This window comes from Cimex lectularius, unplaced genomic scaffold (genome assembly GCF_000648675.2).
Source record: "Cimex lectularius strain Harlan isolate CLEC.00 unplaced genomic scaffold, Clec_2.1 scaffold48, whole genome shotgun sequence".
Lineage (NCBI taxonomy): Eukaryota > Metazoa > Arthropoda > Insecta > Hemiptera > Cimicidae > Cimex > Cimex lectularius.
The window spans coordinates 1,580,390-1,597,273 of record NW_019392708.1 but is presented as its reverse complement, the minus strand read 5'-3'; the positions used below and the strand labels follow the sequence as shown (position 1 = coordinate 1,597,273).

Below are 16,884 nucleotides of genomic sequence, written 5' to 3'. Positions count from 1 at the left end.
GAGTTTTTTCTTTTTCTAAAAGTAAATATTTACTGATTTTGATCATCATCAATCAAAACGAAGTTATTTATAAAATAATGAACAATTATTATAAGAATTATAAAATTTATGGATAATTTATTTTTCTTACTTATAGGCTTTTTTTGATGGTGGTTAAAAAAATCGTCATATCTACGATGTTTCGGTATCCTGCGCCACTTTCAAATAGTTTAAATCATTTGATTTCTAAAAATAAACTATTGGCCTAGAAATAAAAAAAAATTAATTCATCCATAAAAAGAAAAGTAAGAAAATATAAAATATTATATTATTTATTTTTATATTTCATTAGAACATGGATATTTTAGGATTTGACTTAGGTTAAAGTTCGGGATAGGTGAGGGTTAGGTTAAGGTTAGGTTAGGCTAGATAGGGTTTCGGGTTTGGATAAGCGGTATTTATCAACTAAAACACTATACCCATATTAAAAAAAAATCATTTATTAAGCATAATATACAAGATTTAAAGGATTTAAATGTGTATTTGTATAATCATTAGAAGTCATCGTTGGTTAAAATACAAAAGTTAAATTGGTCTATATAAATAAATTGTTAAAATTTTATTTTTTAACGTGTGGTGATTAGTGACCGTTAATCGACAATTATTCATAAATCGTGAGATGCGGTCAGGTGTGATGTTGGTTTCAGAAAAACATTTTCTTTATCTTGCCAACGTTTCGATCTTTATTGAGATCATCTTCAGGGCTCAAAGTGTTTGTCTTCTGTGTAATTGTGCCATTCTTGCGTGTCGTGTTGAGAGTGCACTTTGAGCCCTGAAGATGATCTCATTAAAGATCGAAACGTTGGCAAGATAAAGAAAATGTTTTTCTGAAACCTACATCACACCAGACCGCATCTCACGATTTTTGAATAATTATTTTTTAACGTTTTAGAATACATCATTAATATTAATTTAGTATTTCAAATACTTTGATTGGTGTAATCTGAATATCTTTTTTTTCTTTTCGTTTAATAGGCGAACAACTACTACGTTATCATCGCCTTTTATTTACTTGTATTTTATTGTTTTAACCGCCTAATCAATATACATAGATATACATATACACATACATTGTTTATTTGCCTGCTATTTCATGATTCGTTTTATGGAGAGAGTGGTGACAGCACCCCAACAATGAATAACATCTGTCCTCCCGTTTGCTACTTTTGTTTTTATTTTTTATATTTATAATCTTTTAAAAACAATATAAAGCACTTTATGAAACCCTTTTTATTTGATTTTATTATAATTTTTCAGATATTACTATTGGAAATCCAGATTCTCCAAAGGATGATAGGTTGATGTTTTTCATACCAAAATAGTAGATTTAACAAAAAGGAACATTAAACTATAATTTTAAAATTAGAATTCATTGGGATATTTATGCAAAATAAAATGCAATACCTGCTAATAACATGCATTATTTAAAGGATCAGCTGAAAAGCAAACGTGTTGTTTATAGCAAATATTTGTTTTCTACAAGCTGGAAATATCGGATTACCTGTTCCATTGATTGTTTCAAGCTGAACAGTAAGTTGATCAATAATGATCATCACTGGGTCATTTATTTATTTTCATTTACCGTATTACATTTAGCACCTGAAATTGATTGATTGATGAAAGTGATTGATTGATTGGGTGACAAGCGAGTGGATGGACTTCTTATCTCTTGACCTGTTCGACTCATGTGTCTTTCAAACCGATAAAATTGTGATACATCTAATTTATATCTGGAAAGTAAACTCACAAAGGGCTAAATCAAGGCTACCAAGACCCAGAAACGAACTAACTACCGAATTCCTCGACTAGTAGCAACTCAGTAAAAATATTTTCTAACAAATTTTAAAACTCGACTTAACACTAGGTGTTAATCACGACGTATAGATATTCTTTTGTGATATTAAGTCCTTTCATTTCAAAATTATTTTTCTCTTTCAAGTCATAACGTCTAAACAAGATCAACATGATTTTAAAGCTGGAAAAATTTCTATTGAACCTTTTTATCTGCAATGTGGACATGAGTGTAATGAGGAGAAATTATCACCTACCAATGTTCATCGTCATATTGATATTTGTTTTCATTTTATTTACAAAAGTGATGTTTAATTAACTGATGAAATTGGTTTTGGTTTCATTTTAATGGTTCAAACATTCTTGATCTGGACTTGACAAAATATAATCTAATTTCTAATCAATATTTGCCTTACTTACCAAATTTACTTATAGCTACTTAACTCATGTGCCACATATGATAAATATAATACATTTTGAAAAATCACTTTCGTGTATTATGACCATTTTTAAATTCACTAATTTCGTGGTCCGCTTCACCAATTAATATATGACAATTAATTAAGGTTTTTAGTTGAGATAAAAAAGCCAACGGCACGAGCGGGATTCGAACCCACAATCTTCGGCTTGATACGCCGTTGCTCTACCACTTGATCTATCGTGGCGTATCGAGCCGAAGATCGTGGGTTCGAATCCCGCTCGTGCCATTGACTTTTTTATCTCAACTAAAAACCTTAATTAATTGTATTATGACTATTCTTGACATTCATCCTTATTGTTTTCCCAAGACAAAATAATCAGGGGGACAAACCGTGTGTATATATAAAATAGACTTTTGATTATATGTACTATCCCGAATTTGATAGGTCGACGCTTTGAAAATAACAAAAATAATTGTCTTAATTTCTTCACAGTAATGCGTTTGAGTATGGAATCAAGGTTATTTTTACAACATGTGATTGAATAAATGAAGAACTATACTAATTAATTATAAAAAGGCAAAAAAACCCATAATTTTCCTTATACTAACTAAAGCAATATGACACTGGTTGTGTGGGCAACCTGTCAGGAGTTTCATTTGCGAGCTTAAATTACTTATTGTTTTCTCTCTTTCTTCCATTTATAATTTACTCCTATTTATGCTTTTCAGTCGTAGTTTTCTAGTTTCAGAAATCCCCCTGTAGTTTTAAGTCCTTTTTTGTAAACAAGTACAAATTGCGTAAATTGTCAGATTTTAAAATTAATATTAGTTCTCCTTTTGAACTTAGAAGTTTTCCAAATAAGTATTTTCTAATGAAGCTAAAACTTGGGCAGAACCATTATTTTCATTTATGTTACAAAGGGAGCACAGATAAATATTTTATTTAATCCATACAATGTCTAAAATTTCAGCTCTTACTTAAAAAATTGTTCTTATAATTTCTATTTTGTTCGTATTATTATATTGATTTGAGTTTATGGGTAGTTCCTTATAATAATTTATGGTATTTAAATTGTTGCTTTTGTAATAAATTCCTGACAAGACAATATATTTGATAACTAATTCGAAAAATTCACCAAACCACTTTCTCTTTAGTCGTTAAATTTACTGCAATATTTGGAAATCCTTTTAAAAATAAATACAGTCAAAAAGCTTTAATACATACTTCCATGTAGTTGAAAGGTTTATAAAACAGTAAATCCAGTTTCTCGATATAACATATTAACAGGAGTGTAAAGCATCAACTATTGCAAATAATAATGGTTAACGTTTTAAATCCATTTTGTTTGAAAACACATTCGTCCTATGTGTTCATTTTTATCTCCCTGCCGTCTTTACGGAATTCCCTTCGGTCTCCTTCCTAAAAAAAGGCTAAAAATACGAGCAGAATACTTTTGTCAAATGTAATGACTTATAACCACGTGTATGGAAAGTCCGGATAGTCACCAACGTCGTAACAGGCCTTGAAATGGAAATACGATGCTTTTCATTTAGAACTACGTTCATAATAAGCTGCTCAAAAATGAATAGAGATATTTGTAATTTATTCTTATTTTCTTAATTTCAATTAAATGAACCGATATATTCTTGTTAGTTGAAATTACTTATTTTGTAAACTAACACCTTTTCCCAACGGAATGAGTGCACTGTATGGATGTATTTAAGTGTATGAATGTATTTATTTGTATGAATGTTGTGTTTGAACGAGTATAGAATATAGAATATAGACTTAGCGGGGGGCTGAAATGACCTAGATGTCGGAAGCCCCAGCAAAAAAAACCAAAAAAAACCACCTTTTCCCGTCTTTCCACCATTTCAATCCATTTGTGTTCTCTTTAACCTTGGAACGACATCATCTTGAACCAGAATTTCGCAACATTATTGTTAGAATGAGTCATCGAGGTCACCATCAAGTGGATATCGTGGAGGCAGTTGGCGTTTCTCACAGCATACCTCCCAGGCTTTAGACCAAGTCCGAGAAACTGGAGGCCTGGTGGATCCACATTACGACGCTAAGGGAAGACAGAAATATTGTCATTGTTGCATGACGGAACTCTTTCAATAGTGTATTTTGTCAAGGCCTTCATCAACATAAACGATTCTTAATCGTTTGTGGGAAGTTGGCCTCACATGGTATGCCCCTTTGAGACGACCAGCAGCAACAGCCCGCTACCAAGGTGTAGCAAGCGCTTAGAAAAGAACAACAATTGGAATGCTGTTTACTGATGAGTAGCGTTTCTGTCTGTATAGTGATAGAGAACGCCGAGGACAGTGGATGCGTACAATGACCCAGGAATACATCCCTCAAACCAGGGATCTCATTGGCAGGGATTTTCGATTTCTGGATGACAATGCCAGACCTCTTAGTAACAAAGTTGTTCATCAATGTTTGGAAAACCTGAGAATTTCCCATCTGTCCCTTCTCTCATTGTCTCCAGACCTCAATCCCATTGAGCACATGTGGGATGCGTTGCAGAGAAGGGTTTTCCATCAACATCCGCAGCTAGTTGACCTGCAACAACTGAGTGCAACTTTGCATCATCTATTGAATGAAATTCCTTATGAAATTTAGACAACCTTATTAACAGATGCACAAATATTTTCGGTAACAGAGGACATAACAGACGGTATTAATTGTTTACAAAAAATTGAGTCCAATAAACAAAATTATGGATTTACAACCTTTTATTTTGTTATTTTTCAAAATCCCTTTATTAAATTTTCCTTCAGTAAAAAACAAAATAATTTCTAATAAATTTTCATGCAATTTACAATAAAAATAAAAATGCTAGAGATTGGCATTTTCATGGAGGTAATATTACCCCTATTCATTTTTGCGCAGTTTATACTCTAGCCATCTTGGGTCATTATTATGCCTCCTTTTTATAAATCGGCAATGCTGACTCGACAATTTGATCTTTTGTTTAAAATATTTTCAATCGTATAAACGCAATATGAACGGAAAATATGGTAAATTGAGGCAGATTCAAGAGTGGAACAATTTTTGGTGCCAACGAAATTTGCGTTGTTATGGCGATATATTTTCCATTTCTACTCAATAATGCAGGTCTTTTTTGTTTACTCGTAACCAATAAGCGTTACCATGAAAATAAACGATTCAATCTATTCCTTCCCTCTTATGTTTTATAACTATATCCGGTTTTGTTGGTCTGCCCATTAACAAATTTCATTTCCCAAAACTGTGAAATTGCAGGGGAAAGTGTTAAAACAAATATAAATTTAAAGAGAATTCCTGCTGACCTATTTTTTGAAGAAAAAAAAACGTTTTTGAACAAAACAAATTAAAATGAGTAAACATGATTTGGAACGACTATTTACATTTATAAAACAATTCCAGACATTACAACACAGAACGCATTGCGTTTATCCGTCGTGCAATAGTAATCCTATTATACAAAACAAATATGTATATAAATAAAAACAAAATTAGAAAATATGATACTATTTAATTTTACAAATAAACAAAATTTTCCTAAAAGTAAAAGGAAACAGAGATTCAAATAAAAAATTTCAATTAATTATTCTTTATGTTAGGTATTGGTTGAAATAAAAAGCTAGTGTCGAGCGGGATTCGTACCCAGGACCTTCGGCTAAATAGCCGCTGCTCTACCACTTGAACTATCGGGACGATAGGTCGTGGGTTCGAATCCCGCTCGTGACACTAGCTGTTTTATTTCAACCAAACCTTACATAAAGATTAATTAATTGAAAGAAGTTATTTGGTCAATCAGACCACCAATTTAATAAATAGCAATTACCAAGGATAACAATAATTGTATATAAAAATCGAATAATTTATTATCTAGCTATGAAATCCGAAATAAAAATGGGGCATCTCATTTTAAAAACTTTAGGTAGGGCGTTTTTTATGTCATAAAATGAGCCTAAAAGTTACTAACCGTGGAAATATCTAAAAACTAGACTTCATACCGAAAATGGTCAAAACAGATTTATCAAAATCGGACCAAAATTAGGGAAGTTAAGGGGGGGGATCTTCCGTGGGATACCCTGTATACTGGGTGATTATTTATGAACTACACCCTTTCATTGCTTTTGTTTGGAAATAATTAAAAACAAATAGGACTGGATTTTTTAAGTAGAATCTAAATTTTTTCCCCAAGGCTCAGCAACTTTTTTTTTTCAAATGGGGAAAAAATTGTATCATTTTCAATACGGAATTAAATTCTACGACTTTTTTCTTGTAGAGTTTGTCGTTTTAAGAGTTACTAAGGTTTGAAACAAAAAAGTTCAAATTTTATTTATCTCAATCGTCATTCCTTGACCTCATAGTAACTTCAAATTACTTACTAATTACTAATTAAATTACCTCCTAGTAATTTTATTAAATTAATCCGAGTAAATTAAATTTTCAAAATGGCACGATTCAAAATTGTGATGATTCAATTCTTTGGTTTGTGAGTAAACATTGGATAATTTCTCTGAGTTGATTTTAAGGAATTAAGAGATAATTAATTTATTTTGGTTCATCTCCAGCTAATATTAACAGATGAATCGTCACAATTGCCGATACTGGGATAATTCTAATTCACATAACACAACTTTCCGTGAAGTGCGAAATGGATTCCATAACAGGATTTTGTTTTGTGTGGGGATCGGTGGTGCCTATTTTGAAAATTTAATTTACTAGGAATAACTTAATAAAGTCACTAGGAGGTAATTGAATTAATAATTAACTTAAAGTTACTAGGAGATAAATGAATGATAAATAAAATTTGAACTTTTTATTATTATTTTTTTCTTTCAATCTTTAATAACTCTTAAACAACAAACTCTACAAGAAAAGTGCCAGAAGGAAAATCTTCTTTAAAAACGTCGTCTAATTCCATATTGAAAATGATACTTTCCCATTTGAAAAAAAAAAAAAAAACTGTTGCTGAGTCCTGGCGACGTACGGCACGTTGAAAAAAATTTGACTTCAGATTCAGATTCTGCGTAAAAAATTAAAACCAATCCTATTTTTTTAAATTATTTCCAAACAAAAGAAATAAAAGGGGATAATTTATAAATAATCACCTTATAGTTACTAGGAGATAAATGAATGAGATTGAGCTAAATAAAATTTGAACTTTTTATTATTATTATTTTTTTCTTTCAATCTTTAATAACTCTTAAACGACAAACTCTACAAGAAAAGTGCCCGAAGTAAAATCTACTTTAAAAAAGTCGTAGAAATTAATTCCTTAATCGAAATGATATTTTCCCATTTGAAAAAAAAGTTGCTGAGCCCTGGAAACGTACCGTACGTTGAAAAAGAATGTTCACTTCAAATTCTACGTAACAAATTAAAACCAGTCCTATTGGGTTGTCCGGAAAATAATGCAGGATTTTGGTATTAAACAAAAAAAAAGAAACTAGTTACTTTAAAGCAATGTTCTTTAATCAAAATAATTTCCCATACTCTCAATACATTTCTCCCAACGTGTTGGTAACTTATTAATTCCGTCTGAGTAGAATTCAGAATTTTTAGAATTGATAAAGTCAATAAATGCATTTTCCAGTTCCGTTTGATTTTTGAATATTATGTGTTGTAAGTAGTGGTCCAGGTGTCTAAAAAAATGGTAGTCAGTAGGCGAGAGGTCCGGAGAGTAGGGTGGGTGAGGCAAAGTTTCATAGCCAAGCTCCAATAATTTTTGTGACGTTACACGTGACACATGTGGTCGAGCGTTGTCATGCAACAAAATGGGCCCTTTCCGATTGACCAAAGAGGGCTTCATTACTGCCAATTTCTGATGCATGGTATTAATTTGGTTACAGTATGATTCAGCATTGATGGTTTCGCCAGGATTTAAGAAGCTGTAGTGTATTAAACCAAATGAAGCCCACCATACCGTAACCATTACCTTTTTTTGATGAGTTGGGGGCTTTGGAGCTTCTCCTTTGTCGAGCCACTGTCCAGAACGTCTAGTGTTATCGTAGAGAATCCACTTTTCGTCACATGTAACAATTCTGGCCAGAAATGGGTCATTTTTGTTTCGACAAAGAAGTGATGCACAAACATCAAAGCGCTGATTTTTTTGGCGATCGTTTAATGAGTGTGGAACCCAATTTTCGAGTTTTTTCACTTTTCCAATCGCCTTGAGGTGGTCAGCGACGGTCGTTTTACTGACTTTGAGTTGCTCTGCAAGTTCTCGAACAGTTGTTTTGGGGTTTTCTTCCACCACTGATCGCAGAACATCATCATTAAGAGAGGAAGGCCTTCCACGACCTTCTTCATCTTCAAGGCTGAAATCTCCCTCCCGAAATTTTTTAAACCACCTTAGCACAGTGCACTCATTAACACAACCCTCGCCCCAGACTTGGTTAATGTTTCTAGCCGTTTGGGCTCCGCTTCGGCCGAGTTTAAACTCGTAAAAGAAAATCGTACGAAATTCTCGCTTTGACATTATAAGGATGACTGAATTATTTCCAAGTAGCGGAATGCTACAGAGGTAAACAAACAATATCATTTGGAAGAGGATTAATAAGTGTTGACATTCATACAAATGAGTAATCCTGTAAACGTAAACAGAATATTTTATATAGATTTTTTTTAATGAAAACTTAAAATCCTGCATTATTTTCCGGACAACCCAATATTTTTTTAAATAATTTCCAAACAAAAAAATAAAACGGAATAGTTTATAATCAATCCGAATCAAAATTTAAAAAAAAAGGAAAAACAATTCACTATTCACAGGTTTTACAGTTTATTGTTCTATATGTTATATATATTTAAATAAACAACAGTTTAATGTTTTCTGATTGCACATTGCATTCGCTATATTTTTTATTTCCTTCAATTGGAGAGTAGGAAATTATTTTTCTGTTGCTTTCGCCAATGGTCACTGTCGATTTTATGAATAGCGAAAAGTTCAAAAGAACAAGAAACCTTTAGTTTTATAAATTAGACCTATGATTGTTCACTCTTAAATATTTTTGGCCAAATTTGCGGAATTTTTTTTTGAAATTTTAATGTTATAAAAACTAATTTTGACAAATCCAATTACAAATCACTATTGAATTATTATTTTATAGACAAATTGATTTATAGAAAAAAAAATTAAGTTAAAATATGACGACGAAAAAGTACATATATGCCAAATCTGTTAATTATATGTACAAACAATCCTCGAACTTGACACGGCTTAATATTAAATCTTTATTTTCCAATTAGCAAATGAATACTTGGCTCGTTTGAATCCGAAGAGGTAGAAAGGCGAAGAGGGGTGTTGACGACAGCGCATGTCCCCCTACAACTACAAAGTCAGCTGGCGGTGAAGTAAGACTCTTCAGTGGACCAAAACCTTTCGAGTAGACATGTCGAACCCACAACCACCATGCACCCTTAGGGGTGTTGACCATCTAACTTTACCTTCGTTGAACAAGGCAAGTTTTTATCATGTTTATTTTAAATAAGAATAGTATTGATCGCTTATCGCGTTGTGTGTTAAGTCGCAACTTCGTTTTACATAACTTCGCTATTATTCATAGTAACAAAATTTAACACTATTTACCTACGGTGTTAAAATATATGCGGACATGACATATGAAAAAACACAAATTCACATTCAAAATAAATGCTGAAGTTCTAGTAATGAAACACATATAAATACTTAGTATTTTTTTAACACAGATTAAATCTAGAAGATAACAAAGAAAATACCTAAAATTTGTGCTAACTATGAAGCCACCAGTGTAGCATACACTACCAAGATTTCAATGCTTTGCCTGTCAGCCTAAGGCACTGCTAAAATAATTATTTAAAGAATAGATATTTTTAGCAAATGAATGAGAATGAAATCACAGCCAAAGAAAAACTCTTCCTATTCATTTGGACAATATTGCCAAGTATTTTGAAACTTGAAAAATATCTAATGGTCTGCTTAGTGTTTAGCCTAATTTTGAAATAGATGTCAACTTTTTCAATTGCACATTATTTGGAAATAATACATTTTTTGTACTCGAACGCAGAAAACGTTAATCTGGTCGATGTAAACTTTTACAATTGCACGTTATTTACAAATAACTTGTTTTCGACTCGAAGTCAAAATACGTCTTGAATCTGGACAAAAGAGTCTTAAATATAATTAATTCTTAATCTTATATTAAATACGAAAAATGAGGGGTTTATTACAAACCATAGTAATTTTAAGTCTTAATCGTTTCCCTAAGCCTTTGAGAAACCCTGTCGGCTTAGATGATTTGCGGATTGACCGGAGGCGTTTAACGTCGGAAAAACTATTCCCACGTCAATCCATCCCGAAACAACAAAGCTCGTTGACGGCCAGTTTTCAATGACAAGCCGGAAATTAATTGTTTCGAACTCTAAGATATGTTTTAAAGCCGAAAATTAGCCGGAATTAACTTTAAGCTTAATCTTAAACGCAAACATCATTGGCAAAATATTTGTTGAAATTTTCTATTTTGAATAACATAAATGCAACAACAACAGATCGTGACCGTGAAATCTTTTATAAATCACGTTCTTAATCGAACGGAAATATTATTTTATATTTCTAAAAGCCTTCTATTTATATCTTTTTTTTTAGTATTCGACTGATAAACTGACCTACATTAACTGCTAACATGTTATCCTATCTTTTCTACCTACTTTGAACTATATTATGTATACAGATAGGTATATTGATATATTTCTGAAGAAAAAAAAATGAATTCAATAACACATTTAGCTAATAAATCGTATGTTAGCATTTTTACGTTTTTTCATACTGGATTTTCATACGTTAATATTTTCATGTAGGGAAAATTTTCATATATGCTTATATATTTTGTTTATATATCCTTGAATGAACTCTAACTAGTTTACCAGAAACATTCAATTAATTAAGGTTTTTAAGTTGAAATAAAATCTTAATTAATTGAATGTTAATAATTGGTCAAGCGGACCACGAAAAATAGTGAATTCAGTATAAAGTATTTTATATCTTATTATGTAAATGTTCTTTCCATAGATAAAATAAATTAATTATACCTTTTCCAAAATTGATTGTATTATAAAACACTCCTATTCCTAAAGCCTTCTTGCTATGATGATCCACCCATTTATTAGGAAAAATATATTTTCAACAAAGGAAAAACAGTAAGGTTTGTTTGCAAACAAAAACACTACTCTTGTAAAAATAATCCATTCGATAGTTTCAGGATTAATGTTTTATTTTCTATATTAAACTGGTTACTACACAAGAAGAAAGCATAAGATTTACCTTTTGAACAGAAATTAGCCTGTATAACGACTTAATTGTTTATTATTTAAACAAATATATTCATAGCGTTTACATTTGTCAAAAGGGAATTTTCAACTTTATCGATTTAAACGTATTTAACTTAAGAACAAAAAAGCAATGAGACTTTTTTGCATTACATCCAATTATAAAATGTAATATTGATTCCTTATAAATAAATAAATAGGACATATTTTTCATTTTATTTTATAAAGAGTTAGAAGCATAGGAACTAAAGCGTAGTGTGGACTAGATCTACCAAAAGTACACTACAATGAATCCACTACGATTGTCATTGTAAGTTCGTGTTGGTTGAAAACATATTTTTTAAGACTAAGTAAATGTTTACATTTGCGAACCGTGTGAATCAGTAGAAATAGTTTCAAAGCCCTGATGAAAAGGATAGATTTTTTAGAAAGCTTGGCGAAGGGACTGAGTCTTTTTCTTTCTTTCAAATTCACTTAATCCCTACAAACAATTAAATTAATATGTACGTGTATGCAAACGGTGAAAGTAATCCAAACATTTAAACTCATCAGAGATTTTTTTTCGAACCTAAATTGCTAAAATTTGTCAAGGGAAACCAATGTAACAGTATTGCCTCTGTATATTTTTTTTTTCAAAAATACTAATGTATTAAATGAAATTTATTAATTTAATTGCTAATATTTAATTAGAAATGTATATTTGTTAATAGGTGTAAATCATTAAAGATAGTTTCAAAGTCTTGATCGCGGTTATATTCCTCCAAAGCTTGACGAAGAAGCTGAGAGGTTTTTCCTTCACATTCGCCTTATCCCTGATTTTATAAGTAATAAGGATGAAGATGAACATGGCATATGATGTCAAGAAGTATAAATCGGAAATAACAATAGGTCAACAGTTAGACATTTCCTGGTTAGCTGATTTTATGACAATTATTGTCTGTACAAGTGAAAATACGTTTGCTTGGTGTCTTATAATGCGTCCTTCATGGGCAGGTGTTTTTTTAAGGAGCAGTGTTACATACAACAATCTAACGAGGTTGAGCTGTCCGGGATGTTCAGAAACAGTACAACTACAATAGAACGAAAACAGAATATGGATAGAATATATTCTACATTTATTACTAAAATACTGAATTATTTTATTTATTTTTTCTGTATTTAAATACAGAATATTAACATGATAAATTGGGCTGAATGTCCTGTAAAAATAATACCATAAATGCACCAACTTATAGACTTATAACTCCTTTCCAGCTAACATTTATTTATGAATAATAAACATATCTTACATTTTTTATGATTCCGAGTAAATATAGATCATTAAAAAAACCAAATACAAAGAGAAAGTGGATTATTTTATTTAAAAAATATGTAATAGATCATAACTCGAATTACTTTTATATTTTTAAGTTTTTTCTAAGCTTAAGTATATTGATTTTTACATGTATAAAAGTAAATAATTTTATATATGGAATAAAATAATCACGTTTTGACGAGGTTTTAAGTTTCTTCAAATAAATAAACACAGTCCATATCTTGTGAGTTTTACCTACAAATACATTTAATTTGCTTTGCCCCTTTAAATTTTACAAGTTGTACACTATTTCTCTAAAAAAAATACTTACTAAGACATAAATTTTGAGATAATAAATTAATGGTTTTTCAAGCTTTATTACGACTATTCATTAAGGTTTGATTGTTAACATTTTATTACAATGGTTCTAATAAGAATATAAATGCAATATAAACATTTAAAATGGAAATATGATAGTTGCGTCATTTCTGAATATTATTATCTACAAATCATTTATACACATTAACCCCTGCAATACTCGCGATATGTCACTTTTTTGATATTTTATACAGCATTATCTACGCTGAGCTTTGAATATTAGATGCAAAAGTTAGTTATTTTGTATTTCTCGTTTTTCGTAAGTTAAATTTTCTTGCTTTGAAATTATGTCAAATAGCCCATGGTGTTTGTTGTTGTACGAACTGAAGAATAAATTAACCATTTTGTGCGAGTCATAGAGCTATTGTTTTCTCTGGGAAGTAATTATGCGATGTTCAAAGGAAAAAAATGTATATTTCGTAAGGTTTCTGAATCAAAACGCACGGAGATAGGCACGAATATTCGTCGATAAACGAAGGAGTCGTATAAAATAAATCAGTCACGACCCAAATATAAGATCACAGCGGACAAGTAGAACGTGGTTTATCGTAACCAGAACCAATAGATATGTCAATTACTAATTCAGTGCAATTCATTTGCCTAGGTGGAATTGGGTTCGAACCGTTTTATCCTTGACTGCATATTATGCAAATCAGGCTAGCTCTGAGATGAAAGTATAAAGAAAGGTAAAGTTCAAACCGAGTGTAACGAAACGTCTGGGTGAAACGAGTCCTTCCCTTGATATTTTCAAATTAACTAATTATTATTTAAACTTATCACCCTTTGATTGATTAAAATTCCCACGAGAATGACTTAACGAATTTGAACAGTCAAGATAAGGAGTTGAATTTCAAGAAAAAATAATTATGTTCAATTTTTTTTCGGACATCGTTCACAGGTGATCACGGCGCGACGGTTTTATAAATGTCGTAAAATTGCAAAATTCGGAGCGGAACCTTTTACAGATTTAGAGAATTCTCGGGGGATAAGAATCTCGGTCTCTTTAAAGTGCAAATTGTAATGGACTCGTTGAATCACAATTCTGATTCTGAGAAAGGAAATGTTTCAGACTTTAGAACAAGTCGTGACCTCCAAATAAATTTTAGTTTGTATAAATAAAACTAAAGTAACTTCATACTCTGCATGCGGCTTTTTGAACAAATTATTATGGAATTTCTCTTACCTCTTTGTATATAAAAATAATTATTTGTAATTAGTAGGAAGCCATAGTGAAACGTCACTTTCCCTAGATTCTAAAATTATTGTATATATTGTATTGCACATGTACAATTTATTCTATCCTAAAAAAAACTAACGTAACTTCACATTAGATTTATCTTGCTGATAAGCTGTTTGAACATTTTTTTATTTTTTTTTTATTTTTACGAGGGTTCGCAACAGCAGAAGTGATATCAACCCTTGGGGTGCCGGTGTTTTTGAAAAAAAAAAATCCTATTTAAATGTATGTCGGGTTCGAACCCAGGGCCTTCAACTTACAGTGATGAGCGCCTTGTCAACGTCTAAACCGTTGTGGCCACCGACGCCCCCGATTGAGCGAATGTTATTTGGTAATATTACTACAGTAATACAAGAAATATTAGTATAATGTTCATAGGTAATACAGAGATTTCTTATTAGTACTAATATTACTACTGTAAGATAAGTAAAATTGGTACTAATATTACTACAGTAATAGAATTACTGTTAATACTTCTAACGCTACTTACTAAAAGTCTGATTGGTACTAGTATTCCAACAGAAATAGAAATATTATTACTACCTACTAATACCGAGAAGAAGCATTATTATTACTTATTAATAACAAATAAAAAATAAAAGCATTTCAATAGTAATATGATAAAAAAAATCTGAAAAAACAGTGGTACTATTTCTTTATGGGCATTCTATTTTCGACATTATTTCTATAAATCGGAAACTAACTTTGTAGATAGTGTAAAGTGTAATTTACTACCATTATTATACAATTAAAATAATAAAATAATAATACTATTACAGTATCAATGGAAGTAGTATTAGTACGGTATAATAAGTATTGTTGCTAAAAATATTGCTACTAAATGTTAAATTTTATGTTATACTAATAGAGAAAGTATTTCTGTATTAACATTTTATTTTTACTTTTACCTAGTTTCATAAATCTGAAATTGTTGTTTATGGTAAAATTAATACTTACTAATAATGTTGTATACATATAATAGTGCTACTAATAGTGCTATTATTGTAGTACAAATATGTACTAATAATAGTAGTACTATTACTGTACGAGTTGATGTGCTATTAATTTATTGATATAATTAATAGTAGAAGCATTCCTTTATTACTTTACATAAAATTCGTAATTGTGGTTTATGGTGAGATATAAATTCTAATATTAGTAATAATAGCTAATGTTACCCTTAGCGATTTATTCTAAATTAAGTGGAAGTTGAAATACCAGTATGCCTGGTATGGTGGTATTCACAATAATATTATATACTGATAGTAGTGGCTGTTTCTGGACTTTTAGTGTAGGACCAATATTATTCGGTATGTAATATGTAGGAAAGTTTATATCAGATTTATGTAAATCCGTAAATTTTAGATAACAGTAAACCTGAAAGGGACGCCTGTAGATTGGCGAAAACAGAAGTAAATTACTGTACTTATATTATTATCAAAAGTGGCAGCTTTTAAAACATCGTAGCTTATCTTCTACATAGATCTTAAATCTTAAATAGCAGACCGGTAAAAACTGGTGCTATTGATTTGAAAAAATTATTCGATCATAGTCGATAAATTATTAGGCAAGTTGGGAAAGTAAGTTTTAAAATAACCAATCGATCAAAACAGCTTATCTTGTCTATCAATTATGTAAGTTCTTTTTAATTGTTTTTTGTTTTTAAAATGAAATTTTTTTTTTTTCTAAAAATACAAATCCTTAAAAAAAATATATTGTCAATTTTGTTCTGTGCTTGAAATTTGTAGTGAGGATAAGAAATGCATACATACTGATAGTCAAATTCTATGATTGGACATACATTTTTTATGACTCTGAAATGTATTTCGGATAATAATTAGAGTATTCAGTTTTTATGTTCTATTTTTGTGAGGAATTTAAATTCAAGCCTGTTTTGTGGGTAATGCACTTCACAAAATAAAGTCAATCTTCTTAAGTAACGATGACGCAAAACGTACTTATCGGATGAAAAAGTGTTTCCTTAACGCGTCGAGCCCATCAGCTTTTTCCGCAGCTTTCACCCCACGAGTGCGGTTCCTCTAAGAATTGAGCAACGAGATGGATCCGCGCAACCGCCTGTTACCTCACGACCATTGTCATGGCATGCCAGACTGAATATTTAAAAAGAAAATTTGAAAAATTCGCTATGCTCTTTTCGGAAAGTAAAAATTTTCTTTAAACCAGGCTGAATTGTTAAAACTGACAAATCGAACAAAGTAACATTTTTTTATTAGTAGTTATCGAAAGATAATTGTGAGAAACAGTGGTTTGTTTTCAATGTAAACTTAATGGCTTTATCTGTTAGAGATAAGCTCTATTTTTTTCTCTTAATTGGTTTACACATCTTTCACAAATCGATTTACGCACATGTGTTGCAACGTGTTTAATTCAATCTTCATTTGTATAGATAATTT

The 16,884-nt window shown here is 30.8% G+C and overlaps 1 protein-coding gene and 1 long non-coding RNA gene across 3 annotated transcripts in view; one reads left to right on the top strand and one right to left on the bottom strand.

The window, feature by feature from the left end:
• LOC106672936 overlaps nt 1–16,884 on the bottom strand; it is a 53,053-nt gene that overhangs the window by 828 nt on the left and 35,341 nt on the right. Inside the window, exon 3 of the long non-coding RNA XR_001341322.2 lies at nt 131–244. This is a non-coding gene — a long non-coding RNA (uncharacterized LOC106672936). The remainder of the gene's footprint in view (nt 1–130; nt 245–16,884) is intronic.
• Nucleotides 1,477–16,884, top strand: part of LOC106672930 (NADP-dependent malic enzyme) — a 46,507-nt gene continuing 31,099 nt past the window's right edge. Inside the window, exons 1-2 of one of the 2 annotated variants that reach the window (XM_014404744.2) lie at nt 1,477–1,569; nt 9,507–9,718. In XM_014404744.2, coding sequence (XP_014260230.1) covers nt 9,650–9,718 — 69 coding nt within the window. In that variant the 5' untranslated portion in view covers nt 1,477–1,569; nt 9,507–9,649. The remainder of the gene's footprint in view (nt 1,570–9,506; nt 9,719–16,884) is intronic. The other variant, XM_014404745.2, reaches the window with a different exon arrangement.